The sequence below is a fragment of the Elgaria multicarinata genome, chromosome 1, assembly GCF_023053635.1.
Source record: "Elgaria multicarinata webbii isolate HBS135686 ecotype San Diego chromosome 1, rElgMul1.1.pri, whole genome shotgun sequence".
In the NCBI taxonomy this organism is placed as follows: domain Eukaryota; kingdom Metazoa; phylum Chordata; class Lepidosauria; order Squamata; family Anguidae; genus Elgaria; species Elgaria multicarinata.
Window position 1 is genome coordinate 185,124,150 of NC_086171.1, and position 27,213 is coordinate 185,151,362.

Below are 27,213 nucleotides of genomic sequence, written 5' to 3' on the forward strand. Positions count from 1 at the left end.
CTGACCATTTTTAAAATTTACTTTTTGATGCCCAGTTGACAATTGCCAAAAGTCAGGAATGTTGGGAGTTGTAATCCAAAACATTTGGAGGGCACCAGATTGGGGAAGGCTAATTTATCAAAAAGTGGTTATTTGGTGTGTGTGATTACTGGACTTTAATGGCTATTCTGCATGTTCTGATCCAACTTCAGATACTCTGCTGGCCATTAGGGCTTAAAGAAGTCACAGGACTCTCACAGAAGTGCTGGAGTTATCGCATCTTTGACAAAGGCCAGGATGTGGAATCTCTGAAGGGACCCATTTTAAAATCAAATCTATGTTCTTGCCATTGTAGATTTTACATTCAGACTACAGATTGGGGAATGCGCAAACGTTAGGGATGGGCAAACTCCCCTGTGTCCTGTTCATGTTTTACTCACCAGACTCCTGTTGGTTACCTGACCCTGGCGTGCAGGCTGGGTGAGCTGCCAGGTAGTCCATGGGTGCCCTGCAAGAGCTCGTGTCTTTTTGTATGGGGGAGGGGGTGCCTCCATGACCTGCAGTTTGGGCAAATTCAGGGCTGGGAATGTTTACAGAAATCGCGATTTGCACAAAATTTACTGTTTATACATGCAGTTTTGTGCAAATCGTGCTATTTGCGGCCATGTTTTTGCGCAAATCGTGATTTATTTATTTTTATATATATAATATTTTTATTATTTGCATTTTATAACACATACAATAATCATGCTGCATCAACTTAATATACCACAATAATGAAATTAAAAAAGAATTTATTGAAATAATATAATACTGTCTCGTGCACCTCACCCCCCGGGACCCTTATTCTCCTTTCCAAAATTGTAATGTATCCTGCGACGGTTTACTCACTTTCCCTTTTTCTAATACAAATTTAACAAATGGCCTCCAAACCTCATCAAAGTCATTTCGCTTCAGTAATCCTCTCTTAACTTTAATACTACTCGTGAGTCTGTCATTAATAGCTATATCCCAGACTTCTTTATACCATTCTTCTATTTGAAGAAGGTAAAGATAGGGCCAAGGATAGCACTGTTACAAATATATGAAGGGGTTAAATGTACACAAAATAGTAAAGACTTAATAAACAACTTATTAACTGTAGCTAGATTAATAATTGCCAGGAATTGGAAGGAACAAAGGGATTATCAAATCGTGATTTCTGCAAATGTTCCCCACTGTGGATTTGCACAAATAAAAAAGACGGGGAACCGTAAGCTTGCCCGACTTGGCATATGCTGAAACGAGCCAGCTCAAGGATCTGTGAGCTGGCTTCCGGGGGGAGCAAGTTGGCAAAAACTCGCCGAGTTCCACTCCCCAAATGGATTCCTCCGACATACAAGCATCAATGGCCTGTTTCCTAGAGGGGAAAAACAACTGGTTGGTCCAAGTGTGTCAGAGTTTTGACAAATCTGCCTCCAAGTGGCCAGAGATGGAAACATCCAGTAAGTTAGGATTACTCTCCAGGAAGGTTTACAGAAAGAAAATTCAGTCAGTGAGATGGAATTTCACCTCTTTCTGTTGCTTTCCTTCCATGCAGGTGTGTGGTTATAGGATGCGTCTTCACTTTGATGGCTACTCTGAATGTCATGATTTCTGGCTGAACGCTGACTCCCCCAACATTCATCCTGCTGGCTGGTTTGAGAAAACAGGACACAAACTCCAGCCCCCCAAAGGTAGGCGGATGAAGACAATGGATTGGCAGTCAAGGTTTAAAGAGAGCTTCCTGCTTGGAGGCAAGAGAAAACCAGCACCACTGTAGGGGTGGCAATGGCACAGTGAGAGAGTACGGAGGCTGCTTTTAGTCCTCCAGATGCTGTTGGATTGCAACTCTCATCAGCCCTGAGCAGCATGATGAGAGATTGATGTGAGTTGTGGTCAACATCTGGAGGACCACATATTCCCCATCCCTGATTTAAGCATTGCACATTGTATCATACATTAGACAGAGAGAGAATCAGAGAGAGAATCAGAAAAAGACCTCAGCATCATTTTCATAGAATCATAGAATAGTAGAGTTGGAAGGGGCCTATAAGGCCATCAAGTCCAACCCCCTGCTCAGTGCAGGAATCCACCCTAAAGCATACCTGGATGGTTGTCCAGCTGCCTCTTGAAGGCCTCTAGTGTGAGAGAGCCCACAACCTCCCTAGGTAACTGGTTCCATTGTTGTACTGCTCGAACAGTCAGGAAGTTTTTCCTGATGTCCAGCTGGAATCTTGCTTGCGCGTTATTCCATGTCCTGCACTCTGGGATGATTGAGAAGAGATCCTGGCCCTCCTCTGTGTGACAACATTTTAAGTATTTGAAGAGTGCTATGATGTCTCCCCTCAGTCTTCTCTTCTCCAGGCTAAACATGCCCAGTTGTTTCAGTCTCTCTTCATAGGGCTTTGTTTCCAGACCACTGCAATTTTGAAGTATTGCAGTAGTGCAAGATGGTCTCTTCTGGTTTTCTCAGTGGCATCACATGAGGAAGCTGACATTCTGAAGGCACCCTACTAAGCACCATCTCCTTTCACTGTGGTTTCTGTAGGCCAAAGAGAGAAAGGTGGACCTCCATTGACATTTCTCCATTTATTTCTCCTTTACTTGAGGGGGTTTAGGTTACAAGGAAGACGAATTCAACTGGGCCAGCTATCTGAGGGTAACCAAAGCTCAGTCTGCTCCCAAGCATCTCTTTGTGACCCCGGACAGTGTGAGTGGCTGCTGTTTCCTCTTACAAACCAACCTCTTTATATGTGCTCTTGAAAGAAAGACAGTGACATTTGTGCAACAAGAATACTACCTTTATCCTTAGTGTGTTCCTAGTGGATAGGTTCAAATATGTCAGCTTAATTTGGATGCACATACAATAAAATAATTAGGACTGTCAACCTGTTAAAGGACTTAATTAGATTAATAATCTGCCCTTTAAGAGGTTGATTACTTGATTGCATTTAAATAAATTACTAAAACTGCAGTATGGAAGTGATCTGTTGTTTTTGTTGTGGATATGCTGAAGTGCGTGCAATATAACTTGGATGGCTTTAAAAGGGAGTTGGATAAATTCCTGGAGGAGAAGGCTATCAATGGCTGGTGGTCAGGATGTCTATGTACTACCTCCAGTATTTGAGGCAGTAAGCCTGTGTACACTAGTTACTGTGGAACATGCACTGTATCCTGCTTTTGGGTTCCTGCTTTTCAGCTGTTTGGCCACTGTGTGAACAGATTTCTAGACTAGATAGACCCTTGGTCTGATCCAGCATGGCTCTTCTTATGTTCTTAACTTACTATTGAATAAAAATATCCAGGTGGCTGTTTGAAGGGAACATCAGCTTTAATGTTTTCTTTTTTCATTCCATATTACAGTAACATACAACAATCTAAATAGCCTCCCACATCAATAAGCTTGCCTTTAACCCAGAGCCTCACTGATTCAAATTGGGCCCTACTGATCATCTAAAACTTTAGTCTACTGGTTGAGTCAATTATTCTAAAGAAGAGTGGGTTATAGCATTTAGATCCAGCCCAAACCATGTTAATATTTCTAGGTGAAATGTTAAAATGTCAATGGCATATCAGACCTCCTCCCATCCCACTCCCTTTTGAAACATTGCTAGGTTCCCTCCATTCTGCCCTAAAGTAGTTCCACAAGAGCTTCAAGCTGCAGTGACTTGTTCACTTCTCTTGCCCTGTTTAAATTTGGTCTGAAAGCCAGCGGCATGTGCATAACGTGTTAAGACAGGGCCAGGGAAGGGAAGTGGCCCTCATCTACTTTTGCTGCTGTCAGAAAAAGCAAAAACTTTTGGATTCTGTAATCCAAAAAATTAATATCCAACTGAAACCGGAATACTTTCTTTTGGGATTTATGGTTGAGCAGATGAAAAAGAACCATGGGACTATATTCTTATATATGACGATAGCTGCAGGATTACTATATGCACAAAGATGGAAGGGCAAAATAGTGCCCACAATAAAGGAATGGCTACTGAAGATGGCAAAACTCACGGCAATAATGAGAGAGAAATTGACTTTAAGATTTATAACTGAATGGGAACCTTTTGTAAACTTTATGAAGGGACAAGAAAAAGATGACTTGTGTATCTGTGGATTCAACCAATAACGTAGAAAATGTTAAGAGAGAAATTAGAGTGATAGAGTAAGAAAAAAATAACATTGTTACATATTTTTACTGGGGAGAATATTGGAAGAACATTTTATTTTTGTGTTTTTTGTTTGTTTGCTTTTGCTGTGTTTGATTTTTGTGGGTGTATCTGTCTATATGTATTATATTTTGCTCTGTAGTGTCTTTTATTTATTGGTGTTTGGAAACAATAAAAAAAAGATTAAACCGTACTTTTGTTGCTGTCAGCACTACTGCTTGCAATGGGGGTGGGCAAGCTGCAGCTCAAGGCCTATTTTCAGGTGGCCCTTGGCCTGACTTCAGAAAGACTCTGCAAACCGTCACAGTGATCTGTCCCTCCCCCAGCAGCCTGCTAGGAAGGAAGGAAGGAAAAGAAAAGAAAAGAAAAGGCGTGGCTGTGACCACCACTGGCTTTAGACCCACCCATTGCAGACAGATTATCCCAGAGGAGAGATGTGACTGTTAACAAAAACAATGGTCCCCCATCCCTGTCTTACAAAGTACTTGTCTTTCACTCTACCAGTAGCCCTGATTGCATTTTTTTTCATTAAGGCACATAGGACTTGAATCTGTATGTCAATTACACATCTCAGAAATAACCCACTTTGCATTTGTGGGTATACTGAGAATGTTTAGGGCTAGAATACGGCCACCTTTTAAAGGCCTTTAGCAACCAAGATGATCTTCTCAATGGCAAGGGAAAGTGTAAAGAAGCCAGACTGCCTGTTGCTCATGCATCCATTGGCATCAAAGTGACTGGGAGAAGATGAGTTGTAGGGTCCTAATCAGAGACAATATAGCTCTGATTCGAAGATACTGGAAACAAACAACAGCAAACACTATCATGCTCTCCTTGTGAGCCTCCCGGAGGCATCTGCCCGGCCACTGTGGAAGATGACAGTGCTGGACAAGATGGACCTTTGGTTTGATCAAGCAAGTTCTTATGGAGGATGAACAGGTCCCAGGTGAGTGGACAAATGAGTGAGGTAGCAATCTCACATGCCCAGGATACAAGAGATGATAGGATCTGGAGAACCTGTTTGGTTCTGTGTAAAAAGCCTTCAGTTCTATAGCGAAGGGCAAAGATTGCTTACCTGTGACTTTCCATTGTTGGTCAAGGAAGGAGCAAACAAAGAAGGCAAAGAAGGTTAGGGTATCAACATGCAATCATACAAGACTTCAAATGCATACCCAACAACATGGGAACCATTTCTGCTTGGTGCTTTTCAAAAATACAAGGGTGTGCATGTGAATAATGCAACCACATACCTTATTCCCATGTTGCTGAGTATGCATGCGAAGTCTTGTACATCGAACATGTCCAATTGTGTGGGTCTTTCCCACAGAATCAGGATCTTCCCTTTCAGTAGAGTGCTGGTTTGCATGGGAAGGACTCACATAGTCATCCTCACTGACATATTTGCATTGTTCATATGTCACCCCGACATCAAGAGTTTGCATCACATGGTGCATGAGTGAAAAAGACCTGACTCTTACTTCTGGCATCTCTTTCCTTAGGATGCTGCTCCCACAGGATTCCAAGTGGGCATGAAACTTGAAGCGGTGGACCGGATGAATCCTTCTTTGATATGTGTTGCCACAGTGACAGATGTGGTGGACAATCGCTTTTTGGTGCACTTTGACAATTGGGATGACACATATGACTACTGGTAGGTGAGAGATGAGTACAAAGGAACAACTTTACTCAGTCTAGTGTTGTCAGCCACTGAGTTCCACAGAAAGGGAGATCAAAAGTTAAGTTGGAGGTGTTTCCTGCTCAAGAAAAAATAGTAGAAATTTTGAGGGAAGTTAACATGATGTTAATAAAACTAGTAGAGATCATTATTATTATTATTATTATTATTATTTATTTATTTATTTATAGCACCATCAATGTACATGGTGCTGTACAGAGTAAAACAATAAATAGCAAGACCCTGCCGCATAGGCTTACATTCTAATAAAATCATAATAAAACAATAAGGAGGGGAAGAGAATGCACCAAACAGGCAGTATAAAAGTCAGAGCAAAATCAAGTTTTAAAAGCTTTAGGAAAAAGAAAAGTTTTTAGCTGAGCTTTAAAAGCTGCGATTGAACTTGTAGTTCTCAAATGTTCTGGAAGAGCGTTCCAGGCGTAAGGGGCAGCCGAAGAAAATGGACAAAGCCGAACAAGGGAAGTAGAGACCCTTGGGCAGGTGAGAAACAAAGCATTAGAGGAGCGAAGAGCACGAGCGGGGCAATAGTGTGAGATGAGGGAGGAAAGATAGGAAGAGCTAGACAGTGAAAAGCATTGGATTTGGGAAGTCCCACATCTCCCAATAGGTCATACATACTGTTCCATCAGCTCTCCCCTAACTGTGCACTGTGGTCCTGATGAAAATCGCCTTTCTCCAGCTTAATATTAATTTTAAAAAGAGGTGTGGCTTGCTTACAAAGCAAATAAAGCAACATCTAGTTTGGTCCATTGGGGCTGTTCAGATAACACGCTAAGCCATGGTTAGGCCACTAACCCTTTTGCATCAAATGGACATGCTAAACCATGATGGTTAAGGGTTTTAAGCTAAACATTATTGCTTAGCGTGTCGTGTGAACCATTCTTAACCATGGTGGCTACATAACCATGGTTTAAACATGCTCAGTAACTACTTGCTGCAAAAGGGTTAGCAGCCTAACCATGGCTTAGCATATTAACTGAACAGGCCCTTAGTGAGCATGTTTAAACTGAGGTTATGTAGCCATCATGGTTAGGAATAGTTCATATGACATACTAACTCATGGTTCACACAACATGCTAAGCCATAATGTTTAGCTCAAAATGCTTAACCACCATGTCATAATGCGTTGTCTGATCAGGGTGTATGTGTGCTTTGTACTTATGCTATTTGATAATCATCTTATTTGTATTGTAGGTGTGACCCCAGCAGTCCCTATATCCACCCAGTTGGTTGGTGTCAGGAGCATGGAAAACCCCTCACTCCTCCACAAGGTGAATACACAATTTTTGCCTGCTCTGTGTTTTTCCACAGTTGCTTCCACCTAGTACTGCCTGGTTTGCACATCGCACTAACCCATAGTTTATTTAACCCATGGTTTGTTGCCCTACCAAAGGTTTGTCTGGGATCAAGAATGAGTTATGGGTTCAGTAACAAGACCATGTTTCAGAGGCTAACGGGGACTGCTCCTAGGTGGATAGGGGTAATAGGGCCGGTATCAAGGGTAGGCATGGTTGGGCATCTGCGAGGGGCCCACACCCCAGCCAGGGTCCCACGGACAAAAGCTTCCTGGAGTTGCTCCTCCTCTTTCCCATTGCAACCTGCTTGTTCACCCGCCTCTCGCTCTGGCTCAGACAACGGTGTTGGTGAGACAGAGAAGCAGTAGATGGCCCTGCCTGCTTGCTCATAGGCTCTCTGCCTGTCAAACAAGCAAGTCGGATAACAATGAGAAAGAGGAGGAGGAGCAATAGCAGCTGGTGACAATGGTGGCGAGAAAGTAAGACTCAGTGATGGAGGGAGCCTGTGGCGTCACCAGCCTCTGTGACGTCCGTAATTATGGTTTGATTTGTTTTTAGCTGTGTATATTTATTGTTTTATACTGTATGCTTTTATCTGTATGCCGCCCTGAGATCCTAATGATATAGGGCGGGATACAAATGTTTTAAATAAATAAATATTATTAAACCTCTCCTTCGCTGCCACCACCCTATTCTTTATTTTCTAAAAGAATGAGGGAATAATAAACTTTTGTGTGTGAGTGAGTGTGTGTGTATGGTCCACCTGAAGTAACGCATATGACTGAACAGGCGTGGTTGTTAAACAAAATAAGAATAAAGTTTATTCCTATAGGAAATGATTTTAGAAGACACTTTAAGATTATTCTACTTTATCCACATACATCTACCTCCCTCAACCTCCCAGGGAATACTAACCGCCTCCAAATCCTATAACCCCACTTTCCTAACACTATCCTGACACAAGCTTCTACTAAACCCCACTCACTCCTACCCCCACTAACTCCTTAACCCTGACTGACTCTCTAACTGCATAAAAACTCCTTAACTGTTTCTCGCTCTCCCCCCTCTCACCATTCAGTTCAACCAACCAATCAGACAACACTATTCACACTGCTCACCATTCTAACTCCCCCTCCCACTTACTTACCATTTCCTGAAAATAAAAGAATTGACCACTTCAAATCCAAACCTGAACCAAACATTTAAATATACACATATAAACAATACAATAAATTATCATTTTGTCACAGGGCCCATGCAGGGTGTCTTGCCTAAGGGCCCTCCAAAACCTGGAGCCAGAACTGGTGTTGTGCAACCAATTTTATTGCAATGCAAACCACAATAATAAAAAGTCAGGTAAAATCCTTTTTTAAAAAAAACAGACCTGTGCAGCGATTTAAAATACCTGTATCAATAAAAATGGCTGTCCTGGTGCTGAAAAGATTGTAACATAGGCATCTTTTTCGGGGGGCGGGGCGCATTCCACAATTGGGACGCTACTGCGGGCAATGTGGGTTGCCCGCAGTACTGCGGGTTGATGCCAATATTCTCTCCAGTTTGTCATGTAATTTTCAACTTTCTTTAGGAATAGGGCAACGTTCCTATAAATCGATTTTGAACCTTGTGTTATGAACCGTGGGGAGAACAAACATTTTTGTGTGCATGCGGAAACGTACAAGGACAATGTTGAATCAGCAAGTGATTTGCACAGAATTGTAGGCTAGCATTGACCACCTTGAGTTCCTGAGACCGTATTACAGCTAGCATGTGATTCTGAGGCCTTTCTAGCAAAAGCATTGTCATTGGCAGGTTCTTTCATTTCCAGACTACCCTGATCCTGAGAACTTCACTTGGGAAAAATACTTAGCAGAAACAGGTGCCTCTGCAGTGCCAACTTGGGCCTTTAAGGTGGTGAGTAGTCTTATATCTTTCCCCAGCTGGCACTAGATGGGTGCAAATATTTTCAGTAAGCACTGAAGTTCTCATTTTTCTAATGCTAAGTTCATTCCATCCCAACTGCATATTAGATTGTGATTTCTTTTTAGTCCGTATAAAAACTGATACACATTTTCATGTGCATTTTTTTTTTAAAAATCCACATTTTTCTGCATTTGTATGTAAGCATTTTATGCACATTTTTGCAGTTTTTACCAGAACTCAGTTTTAACATAGGCATTTTTCTATGCTTTTTCTCCCCAGAAATTTACAGGTTTTGTTGGCAAACTGCCTTCCCGTTTGTGCTTAGGTTCAATAAGTGTGCATTTTGTAAGCTAGCATTAGGATGTGAATCAAACAAATTCCTCACCCGTCCCTTAAGGAGGGTAATCTGTTTTTCATGACTGTCCAAGTAAATGTTCATAAGGCAAACCCCCGCACTCTGATCATCCTTTTCAGGAGGAATATTTTTAGCAATGTGCAAGCTTTCACACTCTTGAGCTTGGAAATGGTGGCACTCCTTGTGGTGAAATAGTGAACTGGATCCCTGCCTCCAAATAAGGAACAAACTGGGCGTTCGTAAGGAAATCCCTTCTTTGGAAAGGAAGTGGTTGAGGGGCGCAGGGAAGGTAATTGCTTGTAGGATCCTGTTGCACCCACATGATTCTCTTCCCCAATCTTGATTTTCCTCACTCCAGAGGCAGCCCCACAGTTTCTTGATCAACATGAGGTTGGAGGCTGTGGACCGAAGGACTCCAGCCCTGATCCGAGCAGCCAGTGTTGAGGATGTAGAAGACTACAGGATAAAGGTTGGGTTTTGTTGTTAAAGTGTATAAGATGTCTTTGCAAGAAAAAGTCTCAAGGCGTCTAACAACAGCTTTTGCAAGCGCTCCAGTACTGGGATGTAGAGTGGATGGATGTTTATACCACTCTCATAAAACTTTTCTTTTTCCTAAAGCTTTTAAAACTTGATTTTGTTCTGACTTTATACTGTTAGTTTTACCCTACCCAGTGCCTGTTTACCCTACCCTGTGCCTGTTTGCTTTCTCTTCCCCTCCTTATTGTTTTATTATGGTTTTATTAGAATGTAAGCCTATGCGGCAGGGTCTCGCTATTTACTGTTTTACTCTGTACAGCACCATGTACATTGATGGTGCTATATAAATAAATAATAATAATAAATAATAATAATTCGTTATGCGTTCTCACATAATGACATGGTTTATACAATCCAGAGTTCATAACCAAACAGCAAAATGTGGTTGCACTTTCTGGGCTGTTCATGGTTTAAAAAAACATGATTTGTTAATGTGGCTGCATTCACACAACAAATCTGAATTCAACAACCTATATACAACAGGTTAGCATTATATGTGAAGCAGGCCAATGAATCCCTATTGGGCTGTGTAGCCTGGAACTTCTTCCATCACAAAGATTAATCTGTAGCCAACTAGAAATTCACAGCACCATTCACTTGTTAAAAAAAAACATACCCTTTCAGACATAGAGATGATGATTTTAGCCGGTTGATTTATGCCTTTAGGTCCATTTTGATGGCTGGAGCCATATCTACGATTTCTGGATTGACTCAGATCACCCAGACATTCACCCTGTGGGATGGTGCTCAAAAACTGGACATCCATTGCAACCCCCTCTCAGTAAGTACTAATATTATGTACATCACACATGCTTGCTGCAGCCGTACTACACGTATGTGGGGATAATAGATGTAGTACAAGCAGTTGCTGTGAAAAATCAGTGGTGTAGCAGTACATTTTAAATTGCAGGCACTAATCATAACAATCTCCATATTCACATTCCCAAGGAATTGCAGGCAGCTGGGTTGACCCATATCAACAAACCAGTTCTAGGAGTTCTGATCCCCACCAGTAATTGCTCTTTTGTAAAGCTAATGGGCCTTAGTTGTCCATTCAAGACCAAGACATCCCCCAAATACTATTTGTAACATTCATCCCCCCATCGCCCCCCTGTAGCTAAGCTCAGAGGGAACAGGGAAATCTGAGGGGGTGGCAGATGACATCAGAGACCCTGCTAATAAAAAAGCGCTGGAGTTGTGTCCCTGTGAGCCCTGATTCGACCACACACTGACTAGAACAGGGATCCATGCTTTGAATAGTTCCTGAAACTCTACCACAGCCCCACTATACTGTATACTCTTCAGCCTAGATCTACAATGCTGTCATTGCCTGCATTAGCCTCACCTATGACTGATTTCTAACTCTGCAACAGAGCACAAAATCCTGACCTCTGCAAACCTTGCTTCCCTTGGTTTCTCTGACTTCAATAGCGATTAACCTTCCTATCACTTTTCTTTGCGGCCACAAAATCTAGAAAGTTGCTTTCTTTTTAAAAATAGGGGGTTGAAAAGAGAGCTAAGATTTACCGGGCTGCTATCTATGTTATTGCTGTAAGAAATGTACAAGCCTTTATACAATCTTTTCAAGTGGACTTTTCTTAAAGGTTTTATGTGCTGCTGCTGTGTTAATAATCTTTAAGAATGTTCTTGCTGATTTTTAATGGTATGATGCTGCCTTGTTGTTGCATTATACTGTGTTTTAATTGAATTTTATGGCATTTGTGATGCTGCATTTTGTGATTGTGCATATTGTATTTTACGCTTTTATCTGCATCAGTTTGTGAGGGTTTAAACTCTAAAAAGTGGTCTGGAAATATTTAAATAAATAAATAAATTGTCTGTAGACCCATTTATGGGTCTAAAAATGGAACACAGGGGTAGTTTATATAATGAACCTTTCTTTCAATAAAGAAATATGCTGCCAAGAAAGATACAGATATAATAATCAATTTTGATTTTTGGTTTGAGATTACCCTTTATTAACATTTGCAATATAAAACTTAACACTGTAATTAGAGAAGCAATTTGTCTAATGAAGAACTCGAATTTTGAACAAGAATCCATCCTGTGTGCAATGCAACACTTTCCCAGTTCAATCACTGCAATTCAGACCAAGAACGTAAGTCCTGATAACGAGACATGTAGCATCTCATCCAAATTTAGTCACGTGAAATTTAATCCTGTAATCTTACATTGCACCAAAGTTTACTGTGGAAAGTCTGTAGAAATCCTGGGCATAGAAGATCACTGAGAGCCTTTACAAATGATTTCTGTCAATTAAAAATCCTTTGATTTCCCCCATAGTGCTTATTTGTATATTCTCCAGAAGGCTGTCTATATGTGAGGAAAGCCCCGCGGTGGCTGCAAAGCTGTGCTGCATTAGTTATATGACACAGCTGTAGATTCACAGCCACCCCGGGGCTTTCCTGCGAAGCTGCTCTTTGAAAAACTCAGGGACTTATCCTGACTTTCTCAGCTGGAGCATTGTCAGTGCAGCTCTTACACCGCCTGACCTTGCTCCGCGGGCATTCCAGGGGGCTGTCCTGGTGGAAGGCAACTGATGATTGGTTGCATTCCACCAGGAAGTGGGCAGTGGGGCAGCTCCGGTGCCCGGATGACCACCGGAAACCCCACACTCCCTCCTTGGTGCCAGGATTACCCGATGCCACCCCGGTAAGTAGAGCAGTGGGGTTTGGGGGGAAGGCAGGGCCAACTCAGTGCCATGAAGACAGCCCCCAGTTTACTGTGGTGCAGTGAAATCTCGTGTTTGTGTGATGGATTCGGTAGGAAATAGAAATCCATTCTATAGCTCACAGTTCTTGTTGTTTTAAGGGTGAAAATGAGCACAGACTTTATACATGCTTGTATAAGGGATTGGTCTGGAAACTGAATGATGGCAGCATAGAAATCCCAATGTAAATTATTTTTCCCCTTTTCTGCAGGGCCAAAGGAACCCGTCTCTTCTGCCAATGGGAGCTGCCCAACCTTGGCCTGTAAGACCCTCCCCAACACCAAGAGCTCCAAATACAGCTTTCACAGGTGAGCACTTACCATAAGGTGCAAAGGGAATACGCTGCTGAGTCTACTGCTATAGGCTTTATTTACTTCCTTGCTGGGGAGCAACCACTGTAGTGTCCATGCAGCATGCCTGGGATACATACTGTCAATTTAAAACATATTGGGGGGATATCCAGATGACTGCACAATTTATGACTCACCAAGCAGAAGACAGTCACCAACACTTTGCCATGACATTGATAAACCTTCTAATTTTTATTGGTTGCCACAGACCAGAAAAATGGGTGGGGCTATGAAGGACCTGGCATGATGCAGTTCATGGCTGCTTGGCTGCATTTCGCTTGATGGGCCTTAGGTTGGTCAGGATTGTCCTGTGCCATTCTTTTTGAGGATATCTGCCCATATCCATGACTGCTGCCAGCCATATGCACCTTTCTGATCTTCTCTGTTCTCCAGAAAGTGTCCGACACCTGGTTGTGATGGCTCAGGTCATGTGACAGGGAGATTCACAGCTCACTACTGCATCTCAGGGTGTCCCCTGGCAGAGAAGAACCAGGGAAGAATGAAAGCTGATCTCTCAGACACCGAAAACTCTGTTCGAAAGCGGAACCTAATTGGCTTCTCTCAGCGGAAGAAATCTCGACACCATGGAAGGTAAGGAGAGAGCTGGCATGCTTAATACAGCTGGACAAACACACTGAGTAGCGTGCCATCATTACACACAAGTCAAACACTTTCTCCTACTTGCTATGTGGCTGCTCGATAGAGATTAGCTTAGGCATTTGCAACTGCCCCTGTACCTCTACGGGCATTGAAGCTCTTCACACATAACGGCAAATTGTGGGTTAATTAATTGCACATGAGCTGCTTCCTGTTTCTAGCAAAATCCTATGAATGCCATATCCGTAGGTTGTTACTGTGACATTTGAACTCGGGTACCTTGTGTTGACTGTGGGTTAAACAATCCAAAGTTAACGCAAGAGCAAACCATGGGTTAATTTTGGGTTGTTTGATAAATGAACAACTTAAAGTGCCAGGATTTGGATGCCACAGCAACAACCTACAAATACAGCACTCATAGGTTGTTGCTGGAAAACGGAAGTGGATCCCCGCAATTCATGGATTAATTAATCCACAATTTGCCGCTGAACACCACTGTTGTATCAAACGTTACACTACCCATTTCAGTGGGTCTACTCTGAGTAGGACTAACATTGGCCACAACCATTGCCATTATATGGTTCTCAAAAATGTTGGGCTTGGCACATCTTCTGTTCTACTTTCTTCTCTCCCTACGTCCAGACCCAGAACTAATAATTAGTTCTACAGGAGAACATACAGAGTAGCTTCCTGCTGCATGCCAAGATCTGTGGTTTGGGGCCTTAATCTAACACAGATATTAAAAAAGGGGACTAGAACAAGGTCCCATGGCATGATCTAAAGGCAACATGCTGCAACAACCATGCTGAAGTTAAGCAGGTCTGGACTGGAGACTGTAGGGGAACCCTGTGTATGCTGCCTTGAGCTCCATAGAAGAAACATGATATGCAAGTGTAATAAAAATACATACATACATACATACATACGGATTACAAAAAGCAAAGGTAGCCATATTGGCCATAATTATTATTTTTTAAATATCCATATTAGAGGAATAGCTTTACTAAGCCAACTCAATGCCTCTCCTAAAACCACACACAGGATGTGTCATTAGAACAAAGTAGCTCTTCCCAAATTCAGTTGGGATGATGGGTGTCATGGGGGAGACTTCACTTCCATAAATCCAGAGAGGATTTTCTGCTAGAGAACATTTGGCCCTCCCTGAAATTTTCCATCTGTGCAGGTTGTTCCATGTCCTCCAAAGATGGACCTCCTCACAGTTTTAGAACTACTGACTTAATGCAAAACCCACAAACTTTTCCATTCTGTCTGTAATATCTCTGTCTTTTGGTCTAAAGATTAATTCCTTTTTTCATATGTTCGGAGGGAGCGGTAGTGTCCTTGCATGGTGAAAGTGCTAGTTTTCCCCATCCTATTCCTTTGCAGTTGTAATGTTTGACGTGAACTGGGATGTCCATGTGAATGCCTGAGAGACAAAATGGCAGCTGTAGTGGAAGGGAATTCCCTTGATAGAGTTTTTTTCTCAAAATATGTTGGAGAAACTTATAACTTGTCTAGCTGCCGTGTGTGTGTGTGTGTGTGTGTGTGTGTGTGTGTGTGTGTGTGTGTGGCCCTTTCTTGCAGCTCTGTTTGGTCTTTTCTTGCCTCCACATGATTCCCTCCACCTCCAAAAATACAAACTAGGACTCAATTAATGGGGTCTACCATAGCTCATCATCTTCCAATCAATGCATTGTACACTTTGAAGATAAAGCTGGTTCTATTTCTCTAGAGGGCGACCTCCAAAATACCGGAAAATCCAGCAGGAAGACTTCCAGAGTAAGTGATATTATCTCTCTTTCTGTTTTGCTACCAAACAAAGAAAGGGCTTCTTCTCTAAGAATAACGCGAAAGGGCAGATAAATTGTCAAAGGGCACTTCAAGTGTAAAACTTGCTGTTTAAAATGAGAGATGACACACCCAAAACACATGTTTTAAATGTGATGTTCACTCTTAGTGGTAGCTTTGTTAAAATATGGTTTGATATTTCCCTTATAAATTATGCTGCTTCAGATTAATTCTGCATATCACCAGTGACTAACATTTCTCTAAAATATCATGCAAGAAGGATTAAGACAATGTTTTCGTGGAAAGTGCAAATGCTGTCGAGATGCTTCTAGAACTGGGGTGGGCAAACTATGGCCATAGCTAGACGAGGGCTTATCCCGGGGATCACCCCGGGATCATCCCTGTGCGTCCACATGACGCACAGGGGATACCGGGAGAAAAGAGGGATGATCCCTCCCTTTCCCTGGGATATGGTCCTACCCTTGCAGCCCGTTTTTTCTGTGGTCCCGGGCTGATCCCGAGACCGCGGAATGGTTTGTCCCAGCTCCTTGCAGTTACTCGTGAGGAGCCGGGAACCGCGCACGGGCCACATACTGCCAGAAGAAAATACAGCTGGGACACAGCCATCCTGGACTTTAAACCCCCCCACCTTATGTGGATTTGGCAGCAAACCTGATTTTAACACATGGGTCTGCCACCATCATGTCCACTTCGACCCCGAACTTCTTTCTAACTTCACACATCATCCAGGCATTATTGCCACAGGCCCTGGAAGACCAGGCCTGTTTCTTCATACCTTGACCTGACGTGATGTTTTGAATGTCATTGCCAGCCCTTTCTTCGGACAATATGCACCAATCTCTCTTCATGTCGGCCTTGTCAGCGCACCCAGACCGTTCCCTGTCCCTCTGTTGGGAACAGCACTGTAAGCTCCTGCCAGGAGTGGCTGGAATCACAGCATCCACAGTTGCCAAGTGGACAACGGATGAGGTAAGAGTGTATGAAAGGCAGGCATTGTCAGGATTCCAAGCTCTCCCACCGAAAAGTGAGACAACAGAGGCCTGCTGTGCAATCCACAGTCTTCATTGAGTAAACTCGTCTTCTCATCTGTAGCAACTGTGAAGGCTAAGAGCTGTCCTCTAAGCCTAATTAGCCAAACAAAGCAAGGCAGTTGCCTTTCAACTAAATGGATGGTTTCCTGCCATGCCTGACAGGCTTTTACTGGACTTCTCCTACAGGGTCCTCTTGACTCAACTTCTGACATGCAGCCAGCTGGCGGACCGCCTCCCGCCTCCTTTCAACTCCACCTGCTTAACCCTGTGGTGGACTTTAGGATCTGTCAATTCTGGTGCGCCCTCCCCCTCCGTCAAAGACTGAGTTCCCAAAGGGAGAGGAAGGGGAAGACAATCTTTGAGCCTGGGCCTCCTGTTTGATAAGCTTCTGGGAAGTTTCCCCCCTTACTCCTGGAACATCTTGGGGAATTTCCTTGCCCACTCCTTGTCTTAGCTGGTCTACTTCTAGTTCTGTCTCCAGGTCTAACTCAGCATCTGAAACCAAACCAGGGAATCCAAGCCACATCCTGACAGGCATAGGCAAAGGAACTTGGGGGTGGATCTGTGAAGATACAGCCACACTCCTGGGAGAACTTCTGCCACTCTGTGATTTCACATGCCCACAGCACACTAGGCATATGCAGGTGGACTTTGGCACATTTGCAAACCTTTTACCTGCCCACATGAGGAACAAGGAGATACCCAGCTTACATTTGAGAATTTAGGGGGTGATCCACAACTATTTGCACATCATACTCTGTTACTAGATCCAGGCCTCAGCTAGACCTAGTGGTCTAGCAGGATGGAGGGGGTGAAGATCTCGCGATATTTTTATCGCAAGATCTCCCCCTCTGTTTACACGCGGCGCGCGACGACCTCGGAGGCTCTAAAACAGCAGTAAAATGCACAATAAAATGAAGAATATAAAAAGGGCAGTTTAAATAAAACTTATTTAAAAAATCTCCCCCCCCTTTTTTTTTTACTACTTCAGAGTTCAGAAACTTAAGCTGGTCCAGAGTGCTGTGGCCAGACTGTTGATTGGAGCCAGCTACAAGGGGTACATGGCTCCCTTGTTATAACACAACAGCTTTACTGGCTACCCATCTGTTTCTGGACACAATTTAAAGTGATGTCCTATATGACTTGGGTCTGGGCTGTTTGAAAGAATGTATTCTCCTGTACAACCATGCCCCAGTTTTAAAAACTTTTAGGGAAGGCTTTCTCTTGGTTCCACCACCATCGGAGGCATGTTTGGTGAAGATGCAAGAGAGGGCCTTCTCAGTGGCTGCTCTCAGGCTCTGAAGGGCAGGATATAGAGTTAACAAATGAATAATAAGTAAATAAACCTGGGGGCATGTTTATTTACTTAGAGGGAGGGAGATGCTTCTCTCTCTCTCTCTTAATTTTTCTCTTTATGTATTTTCTCCAAAGGTCTTTAGCTTTGTACAGACATTGACGGGCTGTGAGGACCAAGCAAAACTCTTCAAAGATGAGGTAAAGAAATGGGCCCCTGTCTCACAGAGTTGAAATTCCTTTAGCATGTGGAGTGGGATAGCAGATTCATTCAGAACCACATCCTAATGCAGAGGCAGAGAACCTGTGGTTCTCCAGATCATGTTGGACTCCAACCCCCATCAGTCTTAGCTAGCACGGCCAGCGGTCAATGATGATGGGAGTTCTGGTCCAACAACTTTGGGAAGCCCAGAGGTTGTCCACCCCTGTACTAACAGAACTATTGAGTGTACACTTATCCTAGAAGACCTGCTAGCTGACTCTCCTCTCTGTTTGGTACGTTGTAATCTATTTTATTTATTATTACATTTATATGTCACATTTTTTCCTTCAAGGGACCCAAGGCAGTTTACATTCTCCTCCTCCTCCCCCCCCCCCATTTTATCATCACAACAACCCTGTGAAGAAGGTGAGGCTGAGAGTCAGTGACTGGCCCAAAGTCATCCAGTGAGTCCAGCCATGAATAGTGCAAAGCCTAAACTAGTCCTTCCCACAGTCATTAGCTGAAAGCTTGGCTGGGTGGACCAGAATGGAACAAAGGCTATTGGTGCTAGTCAGATACATCCCAGCATGTGATGCACTGTTATGAGCACTGTGTGTTTTGCCAAGAGAAGTATTGGGCAGTATCCAACTGTGTCATACTGCTAGTGCAAATGATATTGTGCTAGCGGAAACTAGGTTCCGAACTATGTGTAAGAGAAGAATCCAGCTAAAGTTATGTTTGCACAAGATGATTGCACAAATGGTTGCCGAACCTGTTGCGCATTACACTTCTGCAAGCATAATGCACAACCGGTTTGTGCAGGAGGTTGCACAATCGGTGACACAATGGCCTGGTTCAGACAACATGCTAAACTAATGCTGCTTAACCACAAAATGGTTAAGGAAATGCATTATGCATTCCCTTAACCATTTTGTGGTTAAGCAACATGGTTTAGTGTGTTGTCTGAACCAGGCCATTGGGTTGTGCAAGTGTAATGCACAACAGTTTGTGTAATGGAAATATTTGGCGGCGCTCCACTAGCGCTATTTGACTTTGTGGAATGACACCGTTGTGGATACTGCCCACTGAGTTGAGAATGATAGCTTGCTTTATGAGCGAGAACATCTATCCATGCATGAGAGGGAAATGGACATCTTGAACACCTCTCTTTTCCCGCAGATGATCGACGGTGAGGCATTCCTTCTGCTGACTCAGGCCGACATCGTGAAGATCATGAGTGTCAAACTTGGCCCAGCGCTTAAAATCTACAATGCCATCCTCATGTTCAAAAATGCTGATGACACCTTAAAGTGAACCACCCTGGGCAGTGCTTGACTTTCCTTCACACGGTAGCTGCCAAACTCTCTTGTCTGTCTGTCTCAGCAGAGTGGAGATCTTCCTGACTGCTGCAGCTGTAAAATCCTGCCAACTTGCTCTCTCTTTTTGAGTCTTCGTCTTTGTTTACATGCCAAATCCATTCCCTGTCTGTCTTCCTTCTCCTACCAGCCTCTCTGAATACCGCCCTGATAATGTCTTATCAGTGGAGCTCCAGCACTGACCTGCCTGATCCCACGAAACCAGACATGTTCTTCTCATGATGATTTTAAAGGCACACAACATGGGCTTGAGACTGAGTTTGCTATTGGATTCAACCTGCCTTGATTTTAACTCTTCAACTCTTGACTGCCCGGGTTCTTGCATTATAAAGTGTGCCTGGATTTATATGATATGGAACTGGAAGACATCTATATATTGATCACCAGTATATCCAATTACCCAACTTCAAATGGTATCTTGTATTTGGAAACAGTTTTGGACTCTGATGTTTCAGGGCAAAAGTCAATCTCTAACTATCAGGGATTAGACCATGAACTTCACAGTAGGAGCAGATTATCTATATCCAGGGACTTGCTCCTCCCAAGACAGGTTATTGGACATTGTAGGCATAACCCATCCTAACAATTTTGGATTCATTGCTGCTATGGAAAAATGAAGAATATATTTTGGTGCTCACAATTTATAGACTTGTAATATTGCCATGTTAGTCATGGAGGATGAGAGGAACAAAGCACACTATGTAATATTGTTCCAACGTATGTGAGTTCAGCCTGCCGGGTTTGCTTGGAGTACTTTTTTGCAGAGTGTGCCAAAAAAGATACATGGAATCAGAACTTTACAGAAAACAAGATAAGCAAATTAACAGCATTAGTACTTTATACAACATTAAAGCATTCTTCCCATCCATGGAAGGAATGATGAATTTTAGAAAGAGCTAGCTAACTTCACCCCATTCTGCTGGAGAGTCAGCTGCTGAAACGTATTGAGGAGGAGGAGGAGGAGGAGGAAGATTCTGTGCAATGCAGAAACTCTCAAATTCTCTGTTTTGATTTCATCAGATCTGCCCTATCCAACCATATTTTAGTTCAGTGTGTGCCAAATGTTTACATACAACTACTTGACAATGTTGCTTGAAAACATAGTTTAGAAATTGTTCTTTTTTTGAAAGAAAGGTGGTGATGGTTATTTTTTGCCATATGAATTCAATGGATGATATAAACCTAGGCTTTCAAGTCATCAAGAGCGCTACTGTTGACTACAGAGGGTTTTCCCTATGCCTCCTTGATGCTGACCAATGGAGCACTGGCACAGGGTGGCCTGCTGAACCACTTTAGCGATGCTGTAGCCATGTGGACTAGGAAGAGCCTTGGGTTGCAGTGCCAGTCCTCCCAGAACTTAGAAGGTGGTCTCAGGCTGCAAATTTTTAGTATCCTTAAAAGATGGGAAGCTTCCTGTTAATTTATTGTTATGACTTTACTTTGGGGATGAAGGTATAGGAGCCATATTAATTTTCCACCTCAGATGCCAAAATATTGTGGGATGGCCCTGTTGAGTTGGGCAGTCTTTTCTAATTTCAGTAGTTCTAGTTATCTTTCTGGATCTTTTCCACCCAGTTCTCCTCTAGTCCTTATTTCACCTGATCTCACTTGACAATGGTCCTATGTAATAAGACGATTTCATCCATGGCCAAACAGGGATTTGGTCCTGGGTTTCTTACAACCTCTAGCCAATGCATTGCATAGCATGTCATTTCCAGTGTATGGAGCTCCTTAAGGCCATTAAGATTTTTCTTTGTTCCTCTTCAGTTCGTGAAGACAGGGGTAAAGTTTCTTAACCATACATACACCAGCAACATGTGTCGTAGTAATGTTGTCTATGAAGTCCACTTTTTTAATGTTTGGGTCAAATTCATGCAAAGCTTCCCATGGAAATGCAGCATTTTGACTCTGATATTAGTAAATACTTGATTGTATTTGGCTTTCTCTTTTAATTGTTGGCCACTTGCTATTCAAGAGAAATTTGTATCTTGGTTTCTGTCTCTCTTTTTGTCATGGTGAGCTTTGTTTTGTTTTTAGCCAGTTTTCCCCCTGATTTCAAAGTGTTGTCTTCCTGTTGAACATCGTATGTTTACTTGCCAGAAGGCACAACGCTGGGAAGAATGAAGTTTTGTACTTCTGATCAAATCCTTCCAACAGATGCAGCTGGTGAATGGTGCCAAACTATCTCCATATCCAAAGAGATGTTCCTTTTATCCAACCAGGAAAAATGAAGGAAGAAAAGAACTGCTTGAGATACCCAGATGACACTTGCCAATGGATGTGGGCTTTAAGAAGAGCACTTTTTTGGACATGAGCCCACCAAGGCCAATTTCTGGTTAATTCCTATATACAAATCAGATAGGATATTTGTAGGAAACAAATCTCATAAAGACAGAAAGAAAAATCCTTCTGCTCCCATTCACATTCATCGTAACCCTCCAAGTATAGATAATAATTCCTCTTGTATTTGAAAGGTAGCTGGGACTTCACCAACTCCATTGGTGGCCTGCTGAAAATAACAAGGGATTTGTCTTGAAAATAGGTGAAGAGTAGGACACCTGGTTCAGAACATATTCATAAGCAGAGATGCTTGGGTGCGGCTAAGGCCCAATTTGAAAGAAGTTGAGGCCATCTTTGGTATCACTCCACCGGAACTGTAGTTATTGAGAAAATGGCTTCTTTGGGGCCATTTTTGAGACATTGACAGAGCCAGGTGTGACTCTTCACAGGATTTGGACTCTTGAATTTCGCTCAGGTGAAATTAACTTTCTGATAGGTTGTGTACACTGAACTGCATCAGGTGGCCACTTGAGGTCCTCAGAGCCAAACATTATTCATATAGCCTTTTGGATTTAGCTTAATCTGCCCTAGAATTTACACTGCAACCTTCTATTCTGTCATTCTGGCTATTTCTTTATTACTTTATAATATTTTTATCCTACCTTTCAGCAGATCTTCCAGGGCTATTGGGCAAGGTGAACTGGATTTGCACCAGGAATGGAGTCTAGATAGTGCATTGCTCCCTTCAGCTCTGAATTCTTCCAAAGAACATTATCCATATTGAAAGGGAGTGTAAAATGTAACGACTAATATTATAGCTTGTGCTTCTGTGTATGCGTGCGGGAGGGAGAAACAAAACCATTCAGTAAAGGGGACTATGCACATTCTTAAAAGCCACACGGAACTTCAGCAGTCCCAATTAATTTCTGTTTCTCTACTGTCATAGATAGGTATCCAATCTCGTACCTCTTGCCCTTTTGAGGCATCAAGCTTCTGATTTGATTCAGACTGAGGTACAATTGCATAGATAGTTAAAGGCTATTTACTGCTAAAACGTGGTTGGAACCTTATCTTTTATATGAAGAAACCAAATTTAAACCCAAAGCTTGTGTGTGTATATTGTGTGTATGAGATTGAGTGAGAGAGCTAAAAGTGAAGCTACCTTTCCCATGTTTGCTCAACACTGTTTCTGTAAATGCTGCTAGGGAGCATTAGCTGTGAAGGGTAGCAAATGTCCGGGAGGGAAGGCAGCCATGGTCTCATCAGTTATTCACTTGAAACCTTAGATATCTCCAAGTGGCAGGACTGATGGAGACCTATGCCAGAATGCCTGGAAAGCTTCTGCTAATCCAAATAGATCGAACAGGCTGATATAGATAACTGATCTGACAGCTACTGATAAGGGAGTTCCTTGCATATTCTTTCCTTGTATAATAGTTGGCAGTTGTAGCTTCTTTCACCACTGCAGTACTACTTAGGTTTGTGGAGAATACCAGAAGGTCTAGACAACCACCAAAGTGCCAGGCTGATTCTCTAACCTCAACCCAGTAGGCCATTTCTTTCCTGGCATCCTAGAATTTTGAATCAGCCGAGGCACCCTAGGAGTTATTTTGTCTCAAGCATCTTAATAACAGCTCCTGCTTTGGAGGAGCCAATGGCAGCTAAAATGTCTCCTGAGAGAAATACTCCATAGCAATCTGGGGTTCTGAGGTACTTGTCTCTTAATTGAAGCCTCTTGTGGTCATCTCTTCTAAAACCAAGCAAGACAATCAGCCAGACACAAGTCTCAAGAGCATGGGAACATCCTCCATATTTGCTCATGATAATATCATGAGTGATAGTTCAAAGTAAAGATTGGAATGGCTTCACAGGGAGGCTGCATAGAGACCTCTTCGTGTTCTTCTCTGCATTTCTATTGCTGGGATGACCTATTTAGATAGATTTAGATAGATTTAGCTCCTTGTTAGGCGCCCATGGCAATCAGTGTCATCCCAACTAATTCTGGAGTCACTTTGAGTTAAGAAAAGGCAAATTGTATAAATGCCTGAACCAAAAAAATTTTTGGGAAAGGACACGGGAGTAAATTGGTTGTAGAGGGCATCTTATATTGAGGGCACTGGCTGCTTAACTGTGCAATCCTATACTTAACTACTCAGAAATGACTCCCATTGAGTGCAATGGAGCTTACTCCCAAGTAAGTGGAAATAGGGTTGCGGCCTTAGTCCATTAAAATCAGTGGGCGCAACTATGTTGGGTGATGGTTGAGTTGTACAGTATGGCAGTAGGCTGATGAGTAGTGCAGCAGGGAGTGGAATTTTTCTTACAAACAAACTAAAGGAAAACAATAGATCCATGATATAGTATATGTATGTATGTATGTGGGGGGACGGAGGAGTGGTTATTCATCTGTAATGTCGCAAACCATCTCCCTGGATAGACTCTGTGTGCCCTGGAGTCTTGTACAATTGTGTTCCTTACATTTGCCCCAATACAGCTACATGTAGCATCCAGTCAGCTGTTCAGGAGGAGTGGGGGACTAAATCCAGCCCTTTGCTTCCCCTTCCAATTAGCTCATTGGGTCTGTGTCGGAGCCGTTGCAGCTACTGGATACAGCTAGCAACCCAAGCCAACATTTCTCTGCTTGTGTAGTTCCTTATCCATCTAGGTATGTATGAGCAGACACGTGCTTCTTCACATGAATTTCTCTTAATTGAACCTGGAGATAGAGCAAACAAGTGCATTAATAAGGGCTTTAAGTGCTGAGAAAATGTCATAAGTGCTAAGCCAACAAAAAGGGGAAATGCCACAAGAACTGCCCAAACAAGGGCAAAGGGGTAGGAAAAAGGAAGTTTAATATTAAAGATTTCCGATACGTTTCGGACCCTCAGGACTTTCTTCAGGGTACCTTGTTAGAACACAATGGGTCTCATTTGTTCCACATCCCATCTCCATGATACCCCTTGAGCTCTAACAGACTGACTTGCAACTGGGCTATTTGAAAGAACATATTCTCCCATGCTACCCTGACCATGTTTCAAGAACTTTTAGGGAAGCCTTTCTCTTGGTCCCATCACCATTGGAGGTATGTTTGGTGGGGACGCAAAGAAGGGTCTTCTCGGTGGCTGCTCCTTGAAGAAAGATCCGAGGGTCCAAAATACATTGGTGCTATTTTATATTAAACATCCTTTTTACTACTCTTTTGCCCTTGGCTTCTTTGGCACCTCTCCAATGCTACTTTGAAAGGTAGACTGTATGAAATACGCATTTATTGCATAGAAAAGTCATGTCAAAAGGCCCTAAATCAACCTCCTTGCTACTAGACCCAGACTCATGTCCCTTTAGGAGCTCTTTTCAAGATATTTGGTATCTATCTCAGACACACAGGCCAGCTAACAGTCCATTTCACACAGCCAAATGCAACTGGGAGTTGATAATAAATACATGATTCATACAGGCTCATGATGTTAGCCACAGTTCCGTTTCCTTGTCACAGCCACGCTGTTTACTGCGCTCTTTGTGAGCAATAGCTAAATCAAGAATTTGCATTGTTCCTTCCCTCTGCACTGTTGATTATTCACACTCCTGATAACCAGTTTCAGCAACAACTTTAAGCACTTTTGAAATGCAAAAGTCCAAATCCAAATTGCAATGCAGGTTTACTATTTTGGGCTTATTTGGGGCTTGAGTGCAATGGAAGACCGGAAAGTCTTCAAAAATCCTTGATTGATTTTCATCTTTCCCTCTCTTACATTGTTCCTTGGGCTGCTTAATCCTAAATGCGAAGGAAGGGGGGAAATCTGGTAGGTGACAGTCCATCTATGACCAATCCTGCCAAAATCTCCTTTATTTTAGGGAGTGGCTTTTTTAGAGGGCAAAGATGGTGTTTTCAGAAGAAGCATTTTCATGAAACAAGCTTTTTTGCACTTTTCATTCATTTGCACTTGTTTAGTTTGTCTTTTGATATTTGCACCTTTGTGTTTTCATGATGGAAATACTATAACTGTATCTAGTGCAGCTATTCTGGAACTTTGTGTCCTGAGTATACAGAAGGTTAATATAAAATAAAAGCAAGATGTGATATGTTTTGTCAGTGTTTTACAATAACAATAAATGTGAATTATGGAATTATACAAATGATAGAGAGTTGCTGTTTTTGTTGTTTTCAGGGATTTTATTATGAATCATTTATTTGATAATGGTTATGATGTATGTAAAATAAAGTCTAATGAATATTCAAAGTAAAATTTGAAGAGTGAACTAAATTTTAAAGGGTGTGGATTTCATAGAATCATGGAATGGTAGAGTTGGGAGGGGCCTATAAGGCCATCGAGTCCAACCCCTTGCTGAATGCAGGAATCCACCTTAAAGCATCCCTGACAGATGGTTGTTCAGCTGCATCTTAAAGGCCTCTAGTGTGGGATAGCCCACGACCTCCCTAGGTAATTGGTTCCATAGTCATACTGCTCTAACAGTCAGGACGTTTTCCCTGATGTTTAGCCGGAATCTGGCTTCCTGTTAGTTGAGCCCATTATTCTGGCTCATACATCCAATTCACACAATCAGACATCCCCCATCTGCTTTGCTAAATAACCCAGGAATGCTAAGGGAGAAAGAACCCAGAGTTTTAACCTTGCCAGCTGGACTCTGATGTGCTGTAGGATGATGTGGAGGTACTGCTCCTCCAATGGAGAGGAATCCCTCTGGCAGGGTGACATTTACACCTCTGGAGACCCTGGTATGCTGGTGGAAAGTCCCACCAGTGTAGAGGTATTGGCAGCAGTGTTTCACCTGTGATAGGACGTCAGGGCATTCTGGGGTTGGATAAGGGGAGGCTTGGATCCATAGGATCCGAAGCCCCCACGTTCTTCTGGCATGCCCCTGAAAAGAGAAACTATGTTAGGGCTAGTGCTGCCAGAGATATTTATCCTCCTTTACCCCTCTCCCATCCTTTTCTGTTTTTAAAAAACAAAACATACACTTAAGAATACACGGTGGAGGAAAAACCACCCCTCCCATTTTACTTGGGCTGGCATGATCCAGTGGCAGCTCTTCCACTATGGATTCTACTCTTCTTCCCACCCCAGATTGCTCAGTTAGGTAGGGTGCCCATATGAACAGAAGGACAGGGCTCCTTTATTTTAACAGTTGTGTAGAAAAGGGAAATTTCAGAAGGTGTCATTTGTATGCATGCAGCACCTGGTGAAATTCCCTCTTCATCACAACAGCGGCACCCACCCTGTGGAAAACTCTCCCTCGTGCGGTTTTGGAGGCGGAAAATGTAATAACTTGAGAACTTAGGCCGTTGGGCAGTATAAATATGAAATAAATAAATAACAATTAAAGCTACAGGAGCCCTGCCTTCTTTTGTATTTTGTCAAGAGGGCAGGGCTCCTGCAGCTTTAACTGTTGTGATGGAGAAGGAATTTCTCCAGGTGCTGCATGCATACAAATGACACCTGCTGAAATTCTCTTCTATATAGGAGCCCTGTCCTCCTTTCCATGTGGTCACCCTATGTTAGGTGATACTTGTTTACTGGAAATTGGTGTTCTATATTCGATTTTAAAAAATCTTAGTTGATCAATC

The 27,213-nt window shown here is 42.7% G+C and overlaps 1 protein-coding gene across 1 annotated transcript in view; it reads left to right on the forward strand.

Moving 5' to 3' along the window:
* The window catches only part of L3MBTL1 (L3MBTL histone methyl-lysine binding protein 1), a 43,922-nt gene extending 23,801 nt beyond the window's left edge, over positions 1–20,121 (forward strand). The window contains exons 10-22 of the mRNA XM_063120001.1: positions 1,559–1,694; positions 2,619–2,710; positions 5,657–5,808; positions 7,048–7,124; positions 8,974–9,059; positions 9,782–9,892; positions 10,627–10,741; positions 12,903–12,999; positions 13,435–13,632; positions 15,371–15,417; positions 16,259–16,416; positions 17,910–17,972; positions 19,153–20,121. Coding sequence (XP_062976071.1) covers positions 1,559–1,694; positions 2,619–2,710; positions 5,657–5,808; positions 7,048–7,124; positions 8,974–9,059; positions 9,782–9,892; positions 10,627–10,741; positions 12,903–12,999; positions 13,435–13,632; positions 15,371–15,417; positions 16,259–16,416; positions 17,910–17,972; positions 19,153–19,287 — 1,467 coding nt within the window. The 3' untranslated portion in view covers positions 19,288–20,121. The remainder of the gene's footprint in view (positions 1–1,558; positions 1,695–2,618; positions 2,711–5,656; positions 5,809–7,047; positions 7,125–8,973; positions 9,060–9,781; positions 9,893–10,626; positions 10,742–12,902; positions 13,000–13,434; positions 13,633–15,370; positions 15,418–16,258; positions 16,417–17,909; positions 17,973–19,152) is intronic.
* The last annotated feature ends 7,092 nt before the right edge of the window (positions 20,122–27,213 follow it).